At 39.8% G+C, this 22,414-nt stretch overlaps 1 protein-coding gene across 2 annotated transcripts in view; it reads right to left on the bottom strand.

Annotated features, from left to right (window-relative positions):
- The window catches only part of TMEM131L (transmembrane 131 like), a 159,314-nt gene that overhangs the window by 61,320 nt on the left and 75,580 nt on the right, over positions 1-22,414 (bottom strand). For both annotated transcript variants that reach the window (XM_027598880.2, XM_027598879.2), the window contains exons 4-7: positions 17,603-17,671; positions 13,024-13,147; positions 11,877-11,993; positions 10,629-10,739 (exon numbers count right to left, since the gene is read on the bottom strand). In XM_027598880.2, the coding sequence (XP_027454681.2) occupies positions 10,629-10,739; positions 11,877-11,993; positions 13,024-13,147; positions 17,603-17,671 (421 nt within the window). The remainder of the gene's footprint in view (positions 1-10,628; positions 10,740-11,876; positions 11,994-13,023; positions 13,148-17,602; positions 17,672-22,414) is intronic.

Genomic DNA, 22,414 nt, shown 5'->3' with positions numbered 1-22,414 from the left:
ATTCTAGACTCAAGAGAGGCTCAAGAGAGACTTGATACTATTTTTTAAGATTATTTTTTTATTTTTAAGTAATCTCTATACCCAACATGGGCCTCGAACTCACAATCCCAAGATCAAGAGTTGCATGTTCTACCAACTGAGCCAGCCAGGCGCCCCAAGTGACTTAATATTAAGCCAGTGTGACTTGGGGAAGCCTCATGCACTCTAGGGAGAGCCAGCCCTGGCCGTAGCTGCTGAAGGCTCCCCAGCTCACACAGGCATGGACAACCTCTCGGGCTAAGACCAAAAAATAAGAAATTGGGGAGGGCTTCAAATTCTTTTAATGTTAACTCACAAGCTAAGATAATTTGATATGGGACTATAGCCTTGAACTTTCCAAGTCTTGCCAGAGGACTGAATCTCTGAATTTAAAAATTCTCCAAGAGTTTCACAATAGAAGGTTTATATTCACAACTTTTTTTTTAAGTGATGAATGCATTTTAGTTAGGTGCCAGGTACTAGTTCTAGGCACTTTACAAGCATGAATTTAGTCAACGGCTATAGCAATACTACAAAGTAGTGCTATTATTATTTATTTTATAGATAAATTGAGACACAAAGACATTAGGTAATTTGGCCAAGGTCACTCAGAGGTGAACAAGATTTTTACCCAGGTGGTCTGGTTTTAGAATTCACCTTCTTATTCAGTACACTGTGTATCTCTATGATGGGGCATACTTCTATGGCTGGTATTTTTTTATTGGAGTATCTTAACTCTGTTATTTGATCCCACTGCAAAAACTCTGATAAGCTGTATTGAATATCATACTTGAAAAGAATTTGGAATGGAAAACAGATGAGGACATGAACTTTCAACCTTGGCTGCAGTGTGCCTTTGGAACAGATTATTAATGAATTATTCTAATCTATCTCAGAGCTTTCTAGGGGCAAACTCAACAATGCTCCCCAACAGTCTGTGGAGGATCAAAGAAATGGGGGTTTGGTTCCAGTGGGAGGAGGAGCAGACTAAGGAAAGTGGGAGCATGGTTGTCAGGAGTCTGCTGGTCTCCTTGCCAGAGGAAGGGGGAACCCAATCTTGATAATAGGCAAGCCCAACGGGTCACAGGTATAAAAGGTGAGGAATGTTATGAGGAAAGAATTCTCTGTTCTTTTGCCCCAAGTCTTCCTCTCCCCTTGGAGGCAGAGGGGGTTGCCTGTCAGTGGGCAACAGAACATGATGCTATACTGTAGACAGCGTGGAGAAGGGTAGGGGCTCACAGAGGAGCTGGTTTCTTTCCTCTCTACTCTCGAGAGGGGTGTCTGTCCTTCAGACTCAAACCCCCCTTCTGATGGGCCACCCCATGACCTACCCAAGGGAACAGGGAGTTAGGAACCGGCTCTCTGACCTCAGCTGATACACAAGAATGTGGCTTATCAACAATATGAGTGGCATTTTGGTTCCCTGACTCCTCATTTTTTTTTTTATTTTTAAAGTATTATCCACGCCCAGCACGGAGCCCAAAGCGGGGCTTGAACTCACGATCCTGAGATCAAGACCCGAGCTGAAATCAAAAAGTTGGACACTTAACTGACTGAATCACCCAGGCACCACCCCAACTCCTGATTCTTATATGACCACTAGTTTAGAACTTGGCCAGGAATACAGGCGTTATTTATTGGGCATCTTCAAATACCCCAAGAGTTTCTAGAATATTCTAACATAATGAATGTTTGAAAGAAGTCAAAAAAGATTCATGTCTCATTAGTTCATAAATAGTTGAGATTATAGTTTCTTCCTTTGAAGATCATTTATTCAATTATCAAGCATTTATTTACTGCATCTTATATGGCCAGACTGTGCTAGGTAATAAGAAAACAAATACTGGCTAAGACAGGATTCCTGCTCTTGAGGAGTTTATAATCTTGGCAAAGGAAAATACACATTTAAAAACAAAAACTTTTGAATACTGTTATTTACTGTTATTATTTTACTGTTATTTAAAAAATAAAAGCCATATTCAGAGGCAGGTATGTCAACAAAAATTAACTAATGGCATATATTTACCTAACATAGAGTAATACTTTTCCAGACTCTGACACTCTATCATTTTTTATGTTAAAAAAAATCAAACAACTTTTATCATGCAAAGAAATGGTATTAAATACATTACTGATTACACATGGATTTGTAGGAATTATCAGCTATCACATTCAGAAAATCTGTTTCTTCCATTTAACTAATTACGGAAGCCCATCAAGAAAATAGGAGAGCTAAAGAGGTTAAAGAACCTTTCCCTGTTCTCTATCTTCCATCTCCAATTCCTAGATCAGACTCTTGTAACTTATTTGTTAGTGAGAAATGTGCCCCTTTCTCTTCTGTCAAATTGTGATTGAAAAAACTTTCCTTGGTTCCCTCCCTATGCTGATTTTACAGCTTCCCTTTCAGATTGCCACACTTAATTGACAGGGATCAGCACCTCAGGAGGCAAGAAGCAGGAAAGCACCTCAGGGCACCTTCTCCCAGCCTGGCAGGCACGGGGCTCCGGGCAGCCCTTGCCCAACACCTGTCCCTGACATCACCACTCCAAAAGCGAGGGCTGTGCCAATCTGAAAAGGTTAGGAACTAACTCCTGGCCTGAAATGCATTAGCTATCACACAGCACACGAGAGAATCTCTTCTTCACACCCTCCAGCCACACTAGAGTGTGGTGGCGAAGGGGAACCCTCATCATATGCATGCACTCAGAAAATACACTGAGAGCAGATGACAAAATATTAGTCCTGGTTCTCGTTGCCAAGAGTGACTGTGGTCTTGGGGCTTATGTCTAATTTTTCACTCCTCTGGTTTCTCATGTTATCTAATGATTACATTGCAATTGTTCATAGCCACAATCTCACTTTTAGATAATTTGGTAATATGATACCACGTTAGGACATACACACACACCTTTACTTGGTGCATCATGAGCTCTCACTTCAAAACTTTTCTGGGTTTCCCACTTTGACTTATCATTTTATTTTTAGCAATAAACATTATTTTACAATGATTCTAACAAGAATAACTTAAGTTATTGTAAATCTCTGAGACAAGCCTATTGCGACAGTGAGACTCTATGCCAGATTGAGACGATGCCAGTTTCAAATATTGTTTGAATTATGCCCAAATAAACCACTGAAACACTCCTCAAATCTCAATGGTTTAGAAACAAAATACCACTGTAAAAAACATTAAAAAATAAAAACTTTCACTTTTAACAAGCCTAACACAACGATATTTGTGTATTCTATCCCACCATATATTTTACAGTTACAATCATCAAGTATAGTCTAGCTTATATTCTACTATTCACTTGTCAGATGAGGCATCATAATTACAATTTGGAAGAACTACTTAATAGTCTACCATACTGACATAATCAAATTCATCAAATCCTTTTTCTACTGTTGAGCCTTTAAGCTGTTTCTATTGTTTTATTGCCATTATAAAAATGCAGCAAAAAAACACATTTTATTTGCTATTTGTCTTTTGTGGACCACCAATTACTAAGTCAACAGAAATGAGAGTCATCATGACACTTCCTATATATGGGGAAAATCCTACAGCAGACTGAGCTGCTCTACCGATCCCAGCTCTGCTCTCGGCCTCCACCAAGTAACGTAAACTGAGTCCCTTCTGCAGTTTCTAAAATAAGAATATTACCACCTGCCCTGGTAGTAAATCTGGTGAAGGTCCACGTGGCTGATGTGGTGAAAAGGTGAAGTCATACAAATCTTACATGGAACAACAACAGGTAGATATGCTATTTGGGGATCACAGCTCAGATGTCCACTGACTCACCTATCTATTAAAAACTCTGGGGGTCCTCAGTGTACTAAGCACTAAAGTGATGTTGAGATTATAAAAATGAAAAGGAAATAGGCCCTGTCCAAGACAGCCTTGTGAAAGAGCATGGGAGGGAGACAACACAGGGCCCCAAACGTTCAAGCAGGGGCCTGAACCAAGTGCCATGGGGCCCGGAGCGCAGACTCACCTGGAACCCTGGGGAGGCTGCAGAGGAGATGATACCTGAACTGGATCTCAAAGGATGGAATGGAGGGCGCCTGGGTGGCTCAGACGGTTAAGCGTCTGCCTTTGGCTCGGGTCATGATCCCAGGGTCCTGGGATTGAGCCCCGCATCGGGCTCCCTGCTCGGCGGGAAGCCTGCTTCTCCCTCTCCCACTCCCCCTGCTTATGTTCCCTCTCTTGCTGTGTCTCTCTCTGTCAAATAAATAAATAAAATCTTAAAAAAAAAAAAAAAAAAGGATGGAATGAGAAGGATCGTGAGAGTCAGAGGGGGTTGAAAGCTTGTGAAGGTAAGGCAGTATGTAAGCAGGGATGGCACGTTCCGGCAGGGAGCGGTTTGGGAGGCCAGAGTGGAGAAGAGAGTGGTGGGGCATCTGAGGCTGTCGAGGAAGCTGGAGCAGGTCCTGAGGCCCTCCTATGCCAAGCTACAGGAGCCGACTAGTACAGAGACCAGGGGAAGCGGTGAGCGGCGTTGTTCTGGAGGATGTCAGAACAGCCGTGTGACACGTGGACTGGAGCGGAGAATGACTAGAATAAGTCAAGGGCCAAATAATGACGACTACAACAAACGCAGAGGAACCTCAGACTCGCACTCGGACCCACTCTAACAGTGACTTCTCACCTGCTAGGAACCCTTCCTTCTTTTGCCCTTCCAAAGGGCAAAACAAATGAAAAAGAAGGGCCACATGAAAAGGTTTAAAAAGTAAAAAGCAATCTCAAGTCTGCATGTTCCCCTACTTTCTTCCTAAGAGCAGACACACATGTGCAGCACACAGACAGAAACCTACGCCCTCCTCCCCACTGAACTCAGTGGCCGCTGCAACACACGGGGCCAGCAAGAATCTAGAGAGAAGACAAATCACACACACACACTTCTGTTTCCAGCAGAAGAGAGTGAGCCATTTCACCCGATTCAACTGAGCGATGCAAAAGTCAGATACCAACAGGTAAAAGACACAAACAAAAAGGACCAAAATGAGCCCATACTGCAAAAAAATAAAAAATAAAAATGAGGTAACAATTGTTCGCTGGCACCCTAGTTTATTCCATGAGATAGACACATTTTTTGTTATTACAAGAAACAAAATGGTATCTTAAACTTAGGATATTCATATTAGAAGGGCAGAAGCAGGGGTGCCCGGGGGGCGCAGTCGGTTAAGTGTCCAACTCTTGGTTTCAGCTCAGGTCATGATCTCAGGGTTGTGTGATCGAGCCCAGCACTGGGCTCCACGCTCAGCGTGGAGTCTGCTTGTGGATTCTCTCCCCCTGCCCCTCCCCACTGTACTGTCTCACTCTCTCTAAAATAAATAAATCTTCAAAAAAAAAAAAAGAGGGCAGAAGCAGTTATGATCTATATGACACTATAAATATGAACACTGTTTTTCCCCTACTAGTAGAGAGAAGATCAAATAAAATGGACTTAATCTGTTTGACTACTTTTCCTAAATATATGCTCTTTTAGGAAAGGAGGCTAAAATACCGAATAATGCCCTTTTCAGAGTACTTTAATAAAGTCATAGTCTGGAGGTTAAGTTCTGTACTGTATGTTTTACAGATGCTCATTTAATGCTTCCAACAAAAGACAGTGTGGCCCAGGCCTGGAAACACACAGACAGAGGTATAAAATTGGCTTTTTGATCTCATACAAGTAATTAATTTTTCCTCCAGCCTGTATCCCTAAAATAAATCCATAATTTTTGAGCATTATTTAAACTTGACTTTTGTCATAGCTATATAAATCTTATTTATTTATTAATAAATAAATAAATAAATGCTGGGCATGGAGCCTAATGTGGGGCTTGAACTCACAACCATGAGACCTGAGCTGAAACTAAGAGTTGAACACTTAACTGCCTGAGCCACCCAGGTGCCCCAGCTACCTGAATCTTTTAATAGTTTAGGGGAGAGTAACACCAACTACCGCCACGGTATATTCACATGAGGTAATCTGCAGTAAGTTGCAAGGATATGTGAGCTAAGGTGTTCTGATTCCATAAAATTTCTAGTTGCTACCTCAGGAAGCAATTTTAAGGAAGTGTGAGGAAAGAGCAGTACAACCCCCTGTATCTGAAAAACTCAATACAGCTAGCTGGTCCCCAGTGGAAAGAGCTCCCCTGTCTTCCATCAACATTCACTTCTTCATATACATATAAAAAGTTTATAAGAATGTGCAGAAAAGGGAACCCTAGTGCACTGTTGGTGGGAATGTAAACTGGTGCGGCCACTATGGAAACAATACAACCGTTCCCCAAAATATTAAAAATAGAACTACCCTATGATCCAGCAATTCCACTTCTGGGTATTTATCCAAAGGAAATGAAAACACTAACTTGGAAAAATATCTGCACTTTCATGTTCACTGTAGCATTTTATTTTAAGTAGGCTCCATGCCCAGTGTGGAGCACAACACAGGGCTTGAACTCATGACCTTGAGATTAAGACCTGAGCTGAGAGCAAGAGCTGGATGCTTAACCGACTGAGCCACCCAGGCGCCCCTAGCATTTCTGGTTTTTTTATAATAGCGAAGACAGGGAAACAACCTAAGTGTCCATCAATGGATGAATGGATAAGAAAATGTAGTATGTATATACAATGGAATATTATTCAGTCATAAAAAGAAAGGAAATCCTGCCATTTGCAACAACATGGATGGACCCTGAGAGCATTATACTAAGTGAAGTAAGACAGAGAAAAACAAATATGATCTCCCTTTATATGCGGACTCTAGGGAAAAAACATACACACACATACACACACACAACTGAACTCAGAACAGATTCGTGATTGCCAGAGGTGAGAAATGTAGGGGGAGCAGAATGGGTGAAAGTGGTGAAAAGGTACAAACTCCCAATTATAAAAGAAATAAGTCCTGGAGTTGTAATGCACAGCATGGAGGGAAAAATAATTTATAAAGGTTCCAGAATGCTCCCTTAATCACCTATTTATATACATTTTTCTAGCAATCTCTCTAAAGCCTCCTTGAAACTATGTACATTTTTGTACTTTATAATCTTATTTGGTTAGAATTTTCCTGTTTATCCCTGGATGTACAAAATGTACAAAAATGAATTTCATGCAGTCATGCCAATGCCTACTAATTGAGCACCTACAATGTGTCAGTCAACAAAGATCTCTGCCCTGCAGAGCTGAGGTTCTAAGTGAGGGACAGGCATAAACAGCTTTCATTATTCGTACTTAGCTTCCCAAGCTCTCTAGCCATCCTGGTACATGACCAAAACCTAGTTCTGCTTTCTTACATCTGAGTTACAGTGGAGACAACGGCATCAAGTGTTTCAGGTCATATACACGTCACAATGCCGTACAAAGGTACACATCTGTCTCTTGTTTCCGACTTAATTTCTCATGATAGAATTGTGTTGGGTTTGCAACAGCAAAATATCTGATGTCTCCGTGATCCTCCTGACAACTCAGGATGTTGATAACTCAAATTTCTTTCACGTTTTGAAACAGTAGCTTATGGCCATATTAAAAATGCCATTTCATTTATGTCTCCTCAAGGCAGCACCAGAAGCACATTTTCTGATCCACACTCCTAGCTTTACAAAATACTTCTGCTGTTTTTCCTTCTCTGATCAGCATTTCTATAGCTTGGAAGAATCAAGCAGCATCTGCACATTTTGGAGCCTTCACCTTTTAGACACTTTATATTCAGGAATCCTTGGGTGAAGCCTTGGGGGCACGTCTTTGTCTTCTGTTAACTATGTTTGAGCCAGATAATTTTTTTAATACTCAGTTAAACTGAAATCCAACCCTATTTAGGCCCAGATGCAACATAAACCTGAACGTATAAGCAGGCTGTACATTTTACTCACACACAAAAAAATTTTAAAATTATTTGGCCCTATTATTGTTTGAGTGAGAATTCTTTTAAATGGTTATTATCACCTTAGTCTCAGTTTTCTTACGATTCAGTGGACTCACATAAAGCAATTGTATTTCTTCTCTCAACTTCAAATTATATTCCTAAACACAATAAAGTTATTTCTCTTCATGTGGAGCTAAGGAGGTAAGTGAAAGCAAAGTTGATGACATCCTAATTTCTGCCTAAACCTTCTTAATCTCCAGCATTCTAGCAGATCTACCTTCCAGCTCTAAACTGAACCAGAGGTGATTTTATGAGTACCTTCCAGACCCTTTATTCCCTTTTGAAGGAAGCTGAACTGAACCACTCACCCAGATGATGGGTTCTCACCAAAAAACAGAAAGAAGAAAACTTAAGACAGATAGAACATCAAAATGAAGACATCTGTTTCTGAGGAAGGTTAGCTGGCAATTTTATACCCACTTAAAACACCACACAAACACATATATGTATGCAGTTTCAGTACAGAAATATTATAGTCAGAATTTTTTCTGAGGAATGCCATAATGATTTCTTTAGTCTAATGTTGCAGGGGTTTTTTTAGATACAGTAAGACTTGAAAAATACAGTTTCTTTTTTTCCTGAATCACAGTAAAAATGGAAGATTAAAATAGTTGCCTTTTAAGAGATATTTTTGATATTCAGATCTTCAAAATACTGGTTTCTAACAAAAGATCAGCCCCCAAATTTGAGTCTTATCTACAAACTCTGAAATGTAGCGCATATTATCACATCATAAGTGTGGTCCAATCTGCATTTGGGGGACAAAGACTTTTGAAAGGGCCAGAGTAGATACTGGCAGGTCTGTTATGGGGCCACCAGAGTGGCCTGGGAGAGGGATGATGACAGCCTGGACGCAGGAAAGGGCAGTGGGCGTCATGGCCAGCAGACAAGATCTGCCAGGTATAGCGTGTTAACGTACAAGCTCTCTTCACATCAAGTTCTCCAGCAGACCTCATAGAGAGGCCCGCATGGTCACTGCCTCTCTCCCTTAATGCCCTGTATCCTCCCTTCAATTAATTCCTGTTAACTAAGGTATCTGAACACCTGTCTCTGTTTCAATACTTTTATCACCACTAATATGGAATCTGGAATTCAAAACTTCCAGTCTCAGTAACCAGAGAAACCTGGCCATTCTCAGCCGCCCCCTTTGCTGAAGGACGGCCCTGAGATAAGGCTAAAAATGTTCAGCAGGAAAAACCTATGCTATAAGCAGATGCAAGTTACATTGACTCCGCCCTTTCAACCCCTTACAAAAATGCAAGTCAGATCATGCCATTCTTATGCTTAAACCCTTCAATACATCCCCACTGGTTTTAGGATTTAAACCAAATCCAAACTTGCAAACCTTAAGAAATCATCCTTAAAATCCTGGGAAGGGGGTTATTCAATTTTATAAAAATAAAAATAATACTAAAAATCCCCAAGAATTATCTAAAATGATGACAAATCTCCCAGACATTACATTACAGGTAAATTAGTTTTGCTTGTCTTCCCACTGGTATGTAAGCTCCAGGAAGATGGAAATGCTAAACCAGTGCATGCCCATAGCAGAGGTGCAGTAAGACTATTCAATGAAAGTTCTAAGCAATGTTCTTTATTCACTTATCAGAAAGAAAAGGGTAGATAAGGTGGCAAAGTTCATCATACACTGGTTCAAGAGTTTTCTCAATTTCCAAAGTTATCCATAGTTGCCAGGAAATAAGACAAAGGAGAAAAATGATCAAACCCTACATGCTATTAATGAAATGCATATTGAAAGAACATTAAGGTATCATTACCCTTGACACTTGAACAACACAGGTTGAACTGTATAGGTCCACTTTTATGCAAATTTTGTTTCAAGAGTACAGTACTATAAATGGATTTTCTCTTCCTTATGATTTTAATAACCTTTTCTCTAGCTTACTTTATTCTAAGAATACAGTATATAATACCTACAACACAGAATACATGTTAATCAGCTTTATGTTATCTGTAGGGCTTCTGGTCAACAGTAGGCTAGTAGTAGTTAAGTTTCTAGGGAGTCAAAAGTTATACACAGATTTTGAACTGCATAGGGGGTGGGCCCCCATAGCCCCTGCACTGTTCCAAGGTCGACTGGATACACATTCTAAAACATCAAAAACATTTCTTTCCACTAAGCCACACTCAGGAAAGACTGGAAGCAGGGAGAGGGGAAGACAGTAAGACATTCCTGAAAAAATATCACTACTGGTGACCATGGAGGTTCTGTCTTCCTAAAAAGCAACTAACAAGCTCTATAAAATGGTTCATACTCTTTAACTACAGAATCTCTCTTTACAAAACATACCCCAAAGAAATAGGTAAGGCAAAAAGGAAATAAAGAAACTTATAAAACATGTACATGGCCTAATGGTAATAATAATGAAAAACTGGAAACATTTCAAATGATCAAAAACAAGATTAAGCTAACTATGAGAAAGCAACACCGTAGACTATAAAGCCTTTCACAAGACGCACATGGATTCCACTGGTACTTCACATATATGTATTATTTCTATACAGATCAGGATCTTTTTTCAAAAAAGCAGAAAATAATAAAATCCCAATTCTGAAACCTGGTGAGTTTAACATCTCTAACAATCCTATATAAAAAGGGCTGCAAAAGATACATCAATTTAGAGGACTACAAAGTGTGGTGTTTACCAGAATTCAAAATAAATCTACTATTAAAATTACCTGTGTTTGTGAAAGCTGAATGCTCTGGACCTGTGGAAGCAGAAAGTAAGTATTTGGTAGCTGCTTTGCAGACCCTTCTGTAGAGATTCTTCGAGTGCCAATTCCAGATACCTTCAGGAAAAAAAAAAAAAGAGTTAATTACTCCCCTATTCGTTTTGAAACATACTTGTCATAATGTTAAAATACCTTTCCAAAGGAAATCTGTATTCACCACCTTGGTCTTTAAGACCCTATTAATCCAATTATTATATATTTTTATCTACAAAAGAAAGCAACAAAAGTTGCTCTATTTAAGCTGAATGTTCCTCACTGTAGCAAATCTTTCCAGAAATAAACAATTTTTCTGATATGGGACCAAGTGTTTAATGGAAACCAGTAGGAAATAACCACAAAAATGACAGACCTTGGCTTGATGCCACATCCTATTAAAGATGTCACAGATACCACTTAAGATGTACCTCTGAAATAAATAGTACATTATATGTTTAAAAAAAAAGATAGTAAGAAGTGAAAAATGAAGGGGGGAAATCGGAGGGGGGAGACAAACCATGAGAGACTATGGACTCTGAGAAACAAACTGAAGGTTCTGGCTAACCTGGTGATGGGTATTAAAGAGGGCACGTTCTGCATGGAGCACTGGGTGTTATACGCAAACAATGAATCATGGAACACTACATCAAAAACTAATGATGTAATGTATGGTGATTAACATAACATAATAAAATAAAGTTAAAAAAAAAGATTCCTAACTACTTTGTGAACAACAACAAAAAGATTCTTCACACTCCATCCCTGGTACCTTGATATGAATAGCAAGCTCCCTGAGAACTGACCATGTCCCCTGATTAGACATATTCCTGAGCCCAGGAGGGAAGGCGGCAGAAGCACTAGGGACTGCCTTTATAAGCTCCTCCCTCTGGCCTGCTCATGAGGTCAGGGCAGAGTTCTGAAAGCCCACTCTATTTTATAATAGAAATAGGATATGGTAGCCTTCTTTGTTTTGTTCCAATGCCGTTCAAAAATCCATAGTGAGAGTTTCAGCTCTGTGCTCTGAGCCCGAGACAGCCAACTGGGTATGGCATGGGAGGCAGAAGAAGGGGGAAAGCTGGTGAGTTTACATCACTAACAATCTTATATTCTAATGACATAAAGCAGGTGGCAACATTTCCAAAAGTCTTTTATAAAATATCCAAAGCCCTCTGTTAAATCAACAACCAAATCAAGGGACTAGAGGGAAAAGTTACTTACATGATAGGGAAGGACTCCATACGAGGAGGTATTAATAAATAAAGAACTTTCAATGCTTCCTTCTTCAGTAGGTAAGAAAATAATTCTGAAGGATGTTTTCCCCATTGCTGGAATTACCTGAAAGGAAGGTACCAAATTAGCCATTTGCAATGGACCTCTGTAAAAAAAATGTCTTTCAGAGACCTCCTTTTTGACAATTTCCATTAACAGACGTCTAAATATTCTGTGCCCTTGACTCAGAAGTATCACGAATCCCTGAGAATCACCAACAATCGAAGACAATGTATCAAAGACAAAGAACACACCACAGACTTACAGCAAGGCCGCTGCCGAGTCCTTTCACTTCCGATTGGGAATCCCGCGCCCTCACATTCTCCGTCTTCCCTCCTCTCCTGCACCCATGTGTTCAACGGCCTTTATCAAACACAGCTCTAACTCTGCTTAAGTAAAAGGAGCCACCGATGTACAAACCTGCCAATTCCTAATGAAAGTCAGCAGCTGCATTTATCTGGACAGACTATCATAAACACAATACGGGGCTCCCTGTTGCACCATCTCCTTGGTTCGATATTTAAAAGGAAAACGGTGTTATCAGGTAGACATAAGTAAGCTAAATAAACAAATAAAACCCACTAGTAATTGGGATCTTCACTGAAAGTTAAAGACCACTGAAATCTAAACTACCAGAAGATCAGGGCTTGGTAGCTCTCTGTTATGGTGCAAATTAGCTTTTTAAGGGCCATTCACTACTTTCTATTCCTACATTTAGAAAGGAGTCCTATTCTAGTAGGTTTGCCAGGCCAAGAGATCACGACTCTAAAACTTGTATTAATTACTAAATGGTTCAGCATTTGTAGTCATTTTAAGACACATAATACTGTTTCTTTAACTATGAAAAAGTCCTATTAGATATACAACATTATACCTTGTTTAGACTCTAAACTTTTTTTTTCCATGGAGATATCAAGAGCCACCAAAATTATGGACAACTGAAAAAAATAAATGCTAAAGCAAACACGCAGAAGGAAAGAGTGTGGGTAGCAGAAAAAGCGGAGACAGGGAGCAGAAAGTAAAAACTTCAGGCCAAAGAAAGCAAGAAAACCTGGCCACCTGCCATAGCAGTTTCAAAGAGTACATCAACACTTACCCTGCAATGAACAGGAGGCACATGAAAATGTCTAGCAGCTGTAAACACTGAATTCACCACGACCTCACTATCCCTACTAGGGTTATAAGCATAGAGAATCTTTGCTGCAGGGTGACCCAGGAACCTAGGAGGGGAACAAGGAGAAAAAACCAATGGATTGTGTGGTGGTGAATATAGCCATCCATCCACCCATCTCTCCACCCACTCACACATGTATATACTTTAAACCCAAAAAGCTGTTGATGTTCATTAAAGCTAAAGGCAACAATGATTAAATCCTGCTATTAACAAAACATTTAATTCACAAGTCAAAAACTTTTAAAAGAATCCTTTTATTAGACACTTAGGCCAACCGTTGGGAACACCTCACTGACTTTGGCGTTAGAAGAACGCAATCCATTAAAATGCTTGCAAATACAGAGTAGGAACTAGGTTCTCGCCTAATGGGGCTCTAATTCAAATGAAAATAGGTTCAGATAAGAAACCGTACTCATAGAAAAACCCAGTTTGTTTAGAGTTTCTTCTCTGAGTGATAAGTTTAAAGAGGCTTTGGTGGGGGTGGGGAATGGATTTCTACTCACAAAGAGACTTTATCAACTCTCACGAAAGGAAAACGTAATTGTTGCTAAAGACCATTCTTCTAAGAAGAATGCAAACTCAGCAACACTTTCTATAGCTTGTTCTTATCCACTTAAATCATGAGTTTTTTTAGAAAATTCTGAGGAAAGCTTTGGCTCCTCCCTCCACAAACAGACACACATGGAAGTTTTAGACCTAATTTCAAAACATTCACGCACTAAAGGTAAGAGTATCTGCTTTCCAGCGAACACCCTCACTGATGAGGACACTCATGTTGATTTTTTCCTTCCTCCTCGTTTCCACCTGCAAGGCTAGCAAAGGAATTGCAAAGGAGCGGAGCTATCTCTGGCCCACCTACGTGCCATGTTCCCTGGAATCCTTTACCTCTGGTTGCTACCAGTTAAGTCACACTGCCATACGCAGAGAGCCACAAAAATTTCACTGAAGCCACTTCTCCAGTTTTAATGCCCTCAGAGGCAGGGACCCAAGTATCCAGCTCTCTTTAATATGGCCTAGAAATAAAACTATATTCTATATTAAAAACTCATCTACATTATACTTGTATTTCTCTGATACTAAGAATTGCGTGTTTTAGAGAAAATGAAGTACATGCTGTCTTATGTACAACGGGATTTCCAAACTACTGTATCCTGCCATCAAATCCCTCACATTCCTCTTCCAGCTTTTCCTCCGACTTTTTTTTTTTTTTAAGTAAGCTCCAAGCCCAGCGCGGAGGCCAATGCAGAACTTGAACTCATGACCCTCAGATCAAGACCTGAGCTAACATCAAGAGTCAGATGCTTAACCGACTGAGCCACTCAGGTACCCCACACCTCCTACTTTTAATCACAAGTCTTAACTGAAGATTTAATATAGTCAATGTGTATTTTAAAAAATATGTCCTTTAATCCAGTTATAAGTAAAAGACACACTAATGTGATCAAAACCTTGATTTTTAAAAATTTTTATTATTATTATTATTTTAATGTTCTTAACTAATACAACTAATTTTTTTTTTTTTATACTACCATAAAGGGTCAACTCAGAGCCCTGCCTTGGGAGTGCTGGGCTCACATTTGCCTTTTCCCTCCATTAAGTTAAATAAACAAAGACTTCCATCGTTTTAGGTTTTAGGTAAATAATACGACTCAATCAGCAAAGTTCTTACTACTTATCCTCAAAGTTTTATATCCCATTCATATCACTGGAATACAAGATGTTTAGTTAAAAAAAATACAGATGTTGCCCAAACAAAAACACATTAGAAATCAGACTCCAAACAGCAATTCTACAGAGCCCAGTGACCGCATCCACCAGAAACCTCACCAGACCTAACATAGACCTAGTTTACCACTGTGCTATTTTTATTCTATTTTTTAATTCTATTTTTAAAACTGTTATGAGGATAAGAATTTCCTCCACTAGTGACAACTGGAAGATACTCTATTAATTTAATACTATAAAAGAATGATTAAAATCTCTTATGAATGATTAGCACTTTTAATCTCTGGACCAGCGGAATATTAACCCTTATAATCAACCCTAAGAGGTGGGCAGAAGGCAGATGAATCTCACAATCCTGATTCTGCATCCCAGAGGGAAACCAAAGCTATGAAAAGTGATGGGGTTTGCCCAAGGTCAGCTTCGAAATAAACAATAGCAAAAGCTGAGCAAAGGCATTAAAGAAATCAAGAGAAGAACTCTCTGGCTGAAGTCTGAACCTAATGCCTATAAATTAGACCATTTGTTTAAAAGTAAGAAAAAACTTGACTAATTTTGGAAGTGTTCTGGGATGCCTGGGTGGCTCAGTCGGTTAAGTGTCTGCCTTCAGCCCAGGTCATGATCCCGAGTCTCAGAATCAAGCCCCACATCGGGCTCCCTGCTCAGCGGGGTGCCTGCTTCTCCCTCTGTCCCTTCCCCACTCATGTTCTCTCTCTAATAAATAAATAAAATCTTAAAAAAAAGAAGTGTTCTAATTTAGATTACTGTTTGTTCTTACCAAGATTTTTAAAAAACTTTAGCAAAATTAATTTATTCCCATAATCATATCCTAGAGCTCACTTATAAAAAAAAAATAGCATGGAATGTGCTGGCTTAGAAATCAGAAGACTTGTTCTGTCACTTCTAGTGAAACGCCCTTGGGCAAAAAACATTACTGCTCAGCAACAAATTCATGAGCATCTGTAGTCCATGCTCAAGTACAGAGATATTTGAAAATGACACACGAGCAACTTGTTGTCTCTCTCTCTCTCAGATAATACCTGCCCCCACTACTCCACTATCCTTCTAGGATTGATAGAAGACTCAACTGACAAGAGACACAACTGTACTTTGAGAACTATAAAGTACTACATAAACAAAACTGAACCATCCAAAGGTGAGTCAAGGCTCAAGTGTAAATAACCTTTTGCAAATAAAACATTTTAAACATTTGCTTTTCAACCTGCTTCAAGTCATCAGGATCAAAAACGGATGCATATAGCTAATTAACATTTGTAGCCAAGACATCCATCCCTCCATGTGCACTGATCACAGTTATCTTCCTGAAGAATAAATATATCATAGCTAGCATCCTATGAACTGGAGTTATTATCCTCATCTAACTGTATTTACTACTATTCATTTTATTATATCTACCAATCTGTAATATATTTTTTTTTCTTTTCCATATTTTTAATTTAGATTTTGTTAGTTAACATACAGTGCAATGTTGTATAATATATATTTTTTAAAAGTAGGTCCTGCATTAAAGCTCCCTTTTACGATAAAGACTTTTCACCTAAGTAAAGCAATCTTTCAGAATCTCAAACCAGTGAGGTTTTATCATAAATTCAGCTTTGAACGTTTCTTTACCTAACAGTAAAAATACACAAATTCAAACACAAAAAAACCAGACACCTAGAATCTGGTAAAGTCAGCAAGCGCCCTTCCCACTTTCCTCTCTTCTTCCTTTTACAGAATCTCCTTTAAAAGCTCAACAAGGTACTTTTACATTTAAAATTCCTTCTTTACTGCAGCTCTAATCTTTTGCTGGTCAGAAGGAACAGGAAAGAAGGCAATCCAGATGAGTCAAGGAGGGCACCCCAGGAGCCCACCACTAACTCCCCCCAGATGCTCTCCCAGCACCATGCCTACTATTTCATTCACCTAACTCATCCTGTAACTCAAAACAGCTCTTTGTGAAACTGATGTTCCAGGCTGCTGAAGTAAGCAGAGCTTTGACACCTGAAACAATTTTACTTCCATACTTGAAACTCTACGACCGAGAAACTGTATCTTCTCAGTGCCAAGATATGCTGCACCCAGGGCGTTTAACACCTGAAGTTTCGAACTTCAACCACTTTAAGTGTTAACGCCAACAAGAGTCCTTAAGTTCTCCCTTCGGCCCAGCATCGCCCTTCTCCTAATTTCTCCAAGTTCCCAGATTAGTCCCTCACCCAACACTCAAGTCACGTTCCCTTCATCTTCCTGGTTCTGAATGTGATGCACTGTAATTACAGTTTATATGCTGTCTTCCCCACTTGACTTATTTCCAAAGTCTTACTGGTAACAACTAACGTTTGCACAGAGCATTAACAAAGCATAACGAGAAGTAAAAACAAGCAAATGAATCTAATGAAAAGAATTCAGAAACCATCAGTATTTAGTGTTTTTCACTATAAAATGACCTGATTTGTTATAGAAAAACAGGACTTAATATTGACTTCTTATTAAATTCCAATCACTATAAAACATTATAAGGAAATATTTATTAAAAACTGAAGAAATGGCTAAAACAATTTTACACTCTCCTTTTCACAAAAATATTCCTCTTAACAAGTCCCAAGGTCAATATCCCTTATATTACTAATATACTTAAAATGTACTTAATATTTTATATATAGATATATAAATACATTTTAAATATGTTAATATATTTTAAGCATATATATAAATGATATCCTGAGAGCAAATAATGCACATTAAACAAGTTACTAACAATTATAAAGAAGATACTTACTGAATTCCAAAATCTAGAACTGATGGCTGAAAATGTAAGCCCTTTCCACTAAATAGTTTGTCTGAGAAGCTAAAAAAGAAAAGACAAGACAGATTAATTTTGTTGTAGTTTTGAAATCTGAATGCTGAGTTAAGAGTATATACTTAGGGCAATGGCTCTCACGAGATATAATTTTACTCCCTTATAGATGAGTCTAAATTGGTTTTAAATGTAAAAATTGAATTATTAGAAGTCTAATATAATTCTACAGCTGCAAAAATTTAAGATACTTTTAGATGATTAGATGACGGTTAATATAACTTCGTATCAAATGTACAGATTCTGTAAGCATTCAGCAAAAATGGGGAAGCATTTAAGTTTTAATAGGCTTCATTTCTGGATGCATTTGAATAACATGACTATTTTCATAAACTCCAAATCAAGAAAAGACATACATGTAAGGTGGGTGGAGGTGACGGGCTGGAGAGGGAAAGAGATTTGGCCTCTAAATTAGTAGACTATCTGTAACAGGGAAAGGATGGGGAGTGTAGCCAGGGTTGCCCCTCAAGGCCAAAACGATCACCAAATCTGTATTTTTAAGAATAATCTTTACATAAAACCTCACATGGCAGTCATTTTTCTGCAGTTTTTAATCATTATGATGATTTTTCTTCAGAACCAAGACACAAATTAACATACCCAAAAACATATAAAGAAAACAAATAAAAGAAAAAACATATATTATATATGACATAACATAATGTACATACACATACACATACATATACATAAATATACTTAAAGACCTAAAATGCAAAGCATGTGTATATGTATGTGCATGTCTATATGCGCTATATACACCAAGAAACTATCAGTGGTCATATGACATTTTATTTTTTAAAAAATATTTATTTGAGAGAGAGAGAGCATGCACAAATGGTGGGGCAGGGGGAGACAGAGAGAGAATCTCAAGCAGACTCCATGCTGAGCACAGAGTCCAACTCAGGGCTCAATCTCATGACCCGGAGATCATGACCTGAGCCAAAATCAAGAGTCAGACGCTTAACCAACTGAGCCACCCAGGCACCTGGGTCATATGACATTTTAAAAGCCATGTAATCCAAAAATTTTTAACTGAAGAAGCCCCAAAATACAACATGTATAGCTATTTTCAAAGACTCCCGCAAACTTTCCAAAATACAGTGTTTCCCTTATCTCCTCCCACCACCTAAGTGCTCCACCAAACATGGTCCCAAGACTGGTCCAGGAGTGGACATCTGAGTTTCAGAGCTGCTGGCCGATAGAAGCTTTGTGACCTTCAGCAAGCCCGTCTCCCATTTCCTTGAAGATGCAAACAACACAGAGACCAAAGAACCCCTCCAAAATCCTCATCTGATAGGAAGAATCCTGGCTGCAATTTTTCCTTCCTCCCTTCACTTTACTTCCACTCTCTAAATCAAGGTGACAGCTCAGTCTCCATCTGCCCAACTTCTGCCACCTCTCCACTGGTGTTGAACTTAAGCAGAGAAGAGGTATGCTGTTTACTGGTCTCCCTCCAACCCCAAAAGGCCAGGACCCACTCCATGACTTGTGTACCAAAAGGCCACTAACACACCTAGTTGCCTCCAGAAATGTTTTGGAGAACCCCAAGAGGTGACGGATGTAAAGAAGTGCCAACATCAGATGAGGTGGCCAGGGCTCAGCATTCCAGAAGAAAAAGAAAACAGGCAACTTCGCACGCCAAAAACTATCTTAGAAAAGTCAGGCCACTGTATAAGTAATAAGTAAAATAATTATAGTCTCTTCCTGTCTCGCATACCGAAAGTGGATTTATCCATCAGATTTCACACCCAACTTCTGAACGAAGACAAGGTTTTAAGGATTTAAGCAATTCACTCAAGATCCCACAGCTACGAAGAGAGCCAGAATGCCAATGCAGATCTATCGAGGTCAGAAACATGCAGCTAGTATGGAGTTCAGGCCTATCCAAGTTCACAGGACCTATCCAAGGAACCAAGGCAGTCTAGTGGCTGGGTGAGGGTTTGGGCTTCAGAGTGCAAACAAACTTAGATTCCAGGCCCAAGGTCACCACTCTCTAGTCGGGAGCAGGTCAATCACTTAACTTCTCAAAAGTTCCAGCCTTATTATTTTAAAATGAAGATGACAACAGTATCTACCATACAGTTATCCTGAGGTTAAAAGCAGATAATAATGCCTTTGCTTCGTGCTTGGCACACAGTTAAAAGTGCAATAAATATTAGATCATGTTACTAAGAGGAAGACTGTCACCTAACAAGAAAAGTAATGAGAACAGATGGAGAAGCCAATTGGGCTTGAGTCAGAGCTGACCTGGGGATTTAAAAGTCCCAAACGGGTAGCAGTAATTATCTCTGAATAGAACAAATGAAATATAAACCTGGGCCATCTCATATCACAACAGAGATTTTTCAATCCCACAATCAGGAAGTTTTACAAACCCAACAAAAATCAGATATGTAAGGTCCAACTTAAAGCAATAGGACTAAACATAGCCAGAATTTCTCTAACTTCGGAGAAAACCCTATTTTAATCTCATAATGGAGAAGTAAAATCATGTCGATATTTCTTCCTAAAAGTCATAGAACAGACTCATTTCTCTCTTTGGTCAGTTTCAACTCACCTGACTTTACAATTTGGAAAGGAGATCAAGTTACAAGGAGATTTAACATCACTGCCTAAGTTAAAAAGTTAGTTTTCAAAGATAAAACCATCTTAGACGTAGGTACTGCCCTGGACGATACTCACACATGCGCACATGCCCTCAAGTATTTGTTAAAGATGGAAGGCGGAAACCGCAGCCAACTGCCAAAATTTAGCCAACTGTGGACATCAACAACCATCCTCAAATATCAGTGGTAGCTAAGAAACTACACTGTGTTTAAAGATGCCAAAGTTTTCATTTCCAAATCGATGACATCAAAGTAACTTAAGCCTTATGAGCTACAGCAGTAAAAGACAAAATTCCCTCCCTTTTCTCCTTTACTCAAAAGTCAGCATTGACCTTTTCAGCATGTGTGCCCTTAGTAATGTGAATGCTTTTTTTATGTCACAGTTCACCTGGCCTCTTTCACTCTTAGGAGTCCCCTCATCCGGCGTAAAATAAACTCAGGCATCTTGTAAAAACAAATGATAAATTCGTGTCACATATTTCTAATGTTCACCCCTCCCCCACCAGCAAGAGAATTCTAAGGAAAAGCCCTTTATGAAAAGAGAAAAATAAAAGAGCCATTTTGCTTCCCTAACAGGAACACAGGGAGAGGAAATAGAGGTGACAGTCATCTGAGGTGAGGGGGCTCTTGTTTATATGGACCCTGCCCCATACACTCCCTTAGCCCTTCTGAAGACACCTGCCTTCCGCAGAGCTGACTCTTCCCTCAGCGGCAGGACACGAGGAGGAGGAATTCTACACGTGCTGTCTGGAAAGAATATCATTACCTAAGATTATCTGACTTCCTCTTTTATCTCCTCTTTTTTCAGAAACTTCAGCTAACTTTTTTTCTCTATATATAATTATAAACAAAGAAACAGTTCAAAAAAGTGGGTAGAATAAGAGAAAAGAAATTTCTGTGGAAATGAGAAGACCTTGGTTCGGGTCCCAGGTCCGGTAAGAGTTTCCTTTTTGGCAAACTTACGGAGCATGGCTCTGACATCCTTAGAGGAGTGTTCAGATGCTCAGACTCTGTATTCCTAGGAAAATTAAATCTATCTGCTGATATCAGACACACCCATTAAACATTCCAGTGACTTCAATATGGAAATGAGTTAACTATAACCAACTGCTCAGGCCACTCAGAAATGTTATCTGACCAAACGAACACATCACTGCAAACGTAGCGCCCCACCTCTCTGGAATGAGCAACAGGGCCCAGGAACTGCAGACCCAGTCTTGTGGCAAATACTCAGTAAGGACTGGCTGCCCCCGGGGCAAGGGGCTAGCTCTAGAAAGATTCTCCCCTCAAGGTTAGGATCCAGGGAGCCAGACAAGGCTTGCAGGCCAACAAGCAAAACTCAAAGATCAAGAAGTTCAAAGAGAGCAAGAGAACTCTCTGAAAAAGTCAGGAAAGGCTTGGGGTTGGGGGTGTGAGGAGGCAGGGGCGTCAAGGAACAGTGACCTCGAATGGAAACTGAAGAAGGGCCGCTTGAACACAACTGACAGCCGGAGGGAAGACACAAAGGCTAAGGAAAGCACAGGCCACATCTGGAGAACACCATCCAAGCAAGGAAAACACACTAGACAGTTGGCCTGGCGGCTCTGAGTGGTGGAGTGCAGACAGGGAGGGAGCCAACGATGAGGCCTTGCTGGACAACGAGAACACTGGGATGGGGCACGAGCCCGACACACGCCACAATGCGCCCCTGAAACGAGTCCCGGGCACTGTGGGTCTGTGCTGGGCCTTTACTCCTAAAGGAACCTGAAGGTTTAACCAGTTTCTGGAGAAGACTGTAGTGTTTCAGGACACGGTCTTCAGAGGCTGTTGTCGTCCTTTCTGAACAGGTAAAAAATAACTTTACCCTCTGGCAGGGATTTGAGAAACAACAGTGACCACCTCCAGGGAGGATGGAACTGTCTGGTTTTTCATATTCCTAAATGGACTGGTTTCCGTCGGCCTCTCAAAGCCCCAACATCTACAGCTCCCTGCCTTTCCATGCAAACTCTTTCAATCCCTCCAGAGAGGGCCCTGACCAGGCTTTAGCCACTGGATGAGGACAAGGACAAGGGGACTCGCTTCACACATATTTTGCAAACCCTCTCTGCCTAAGAAAGGTAACAAAGGAGACCACAGCAAAATAACA

The sequence above is a fragment of the Zalophus californianus genome, chromosome 2 (assembly GCF_009762305.2).
Source record: "Zalophus californianus isolate mZalCal1 chromosome 2, mZalCal1.pri.v2, whole genome shotgun sequence".
Lineage (NCBI taxonomy): Eukaryota > Metazoa > Chordata > Mammalia > Carnivora > Otariidae > Zalophus > Zalophus californianus.
This window is presented reverse-complemented; position numbering and strand designations above follow the sequence as displayed.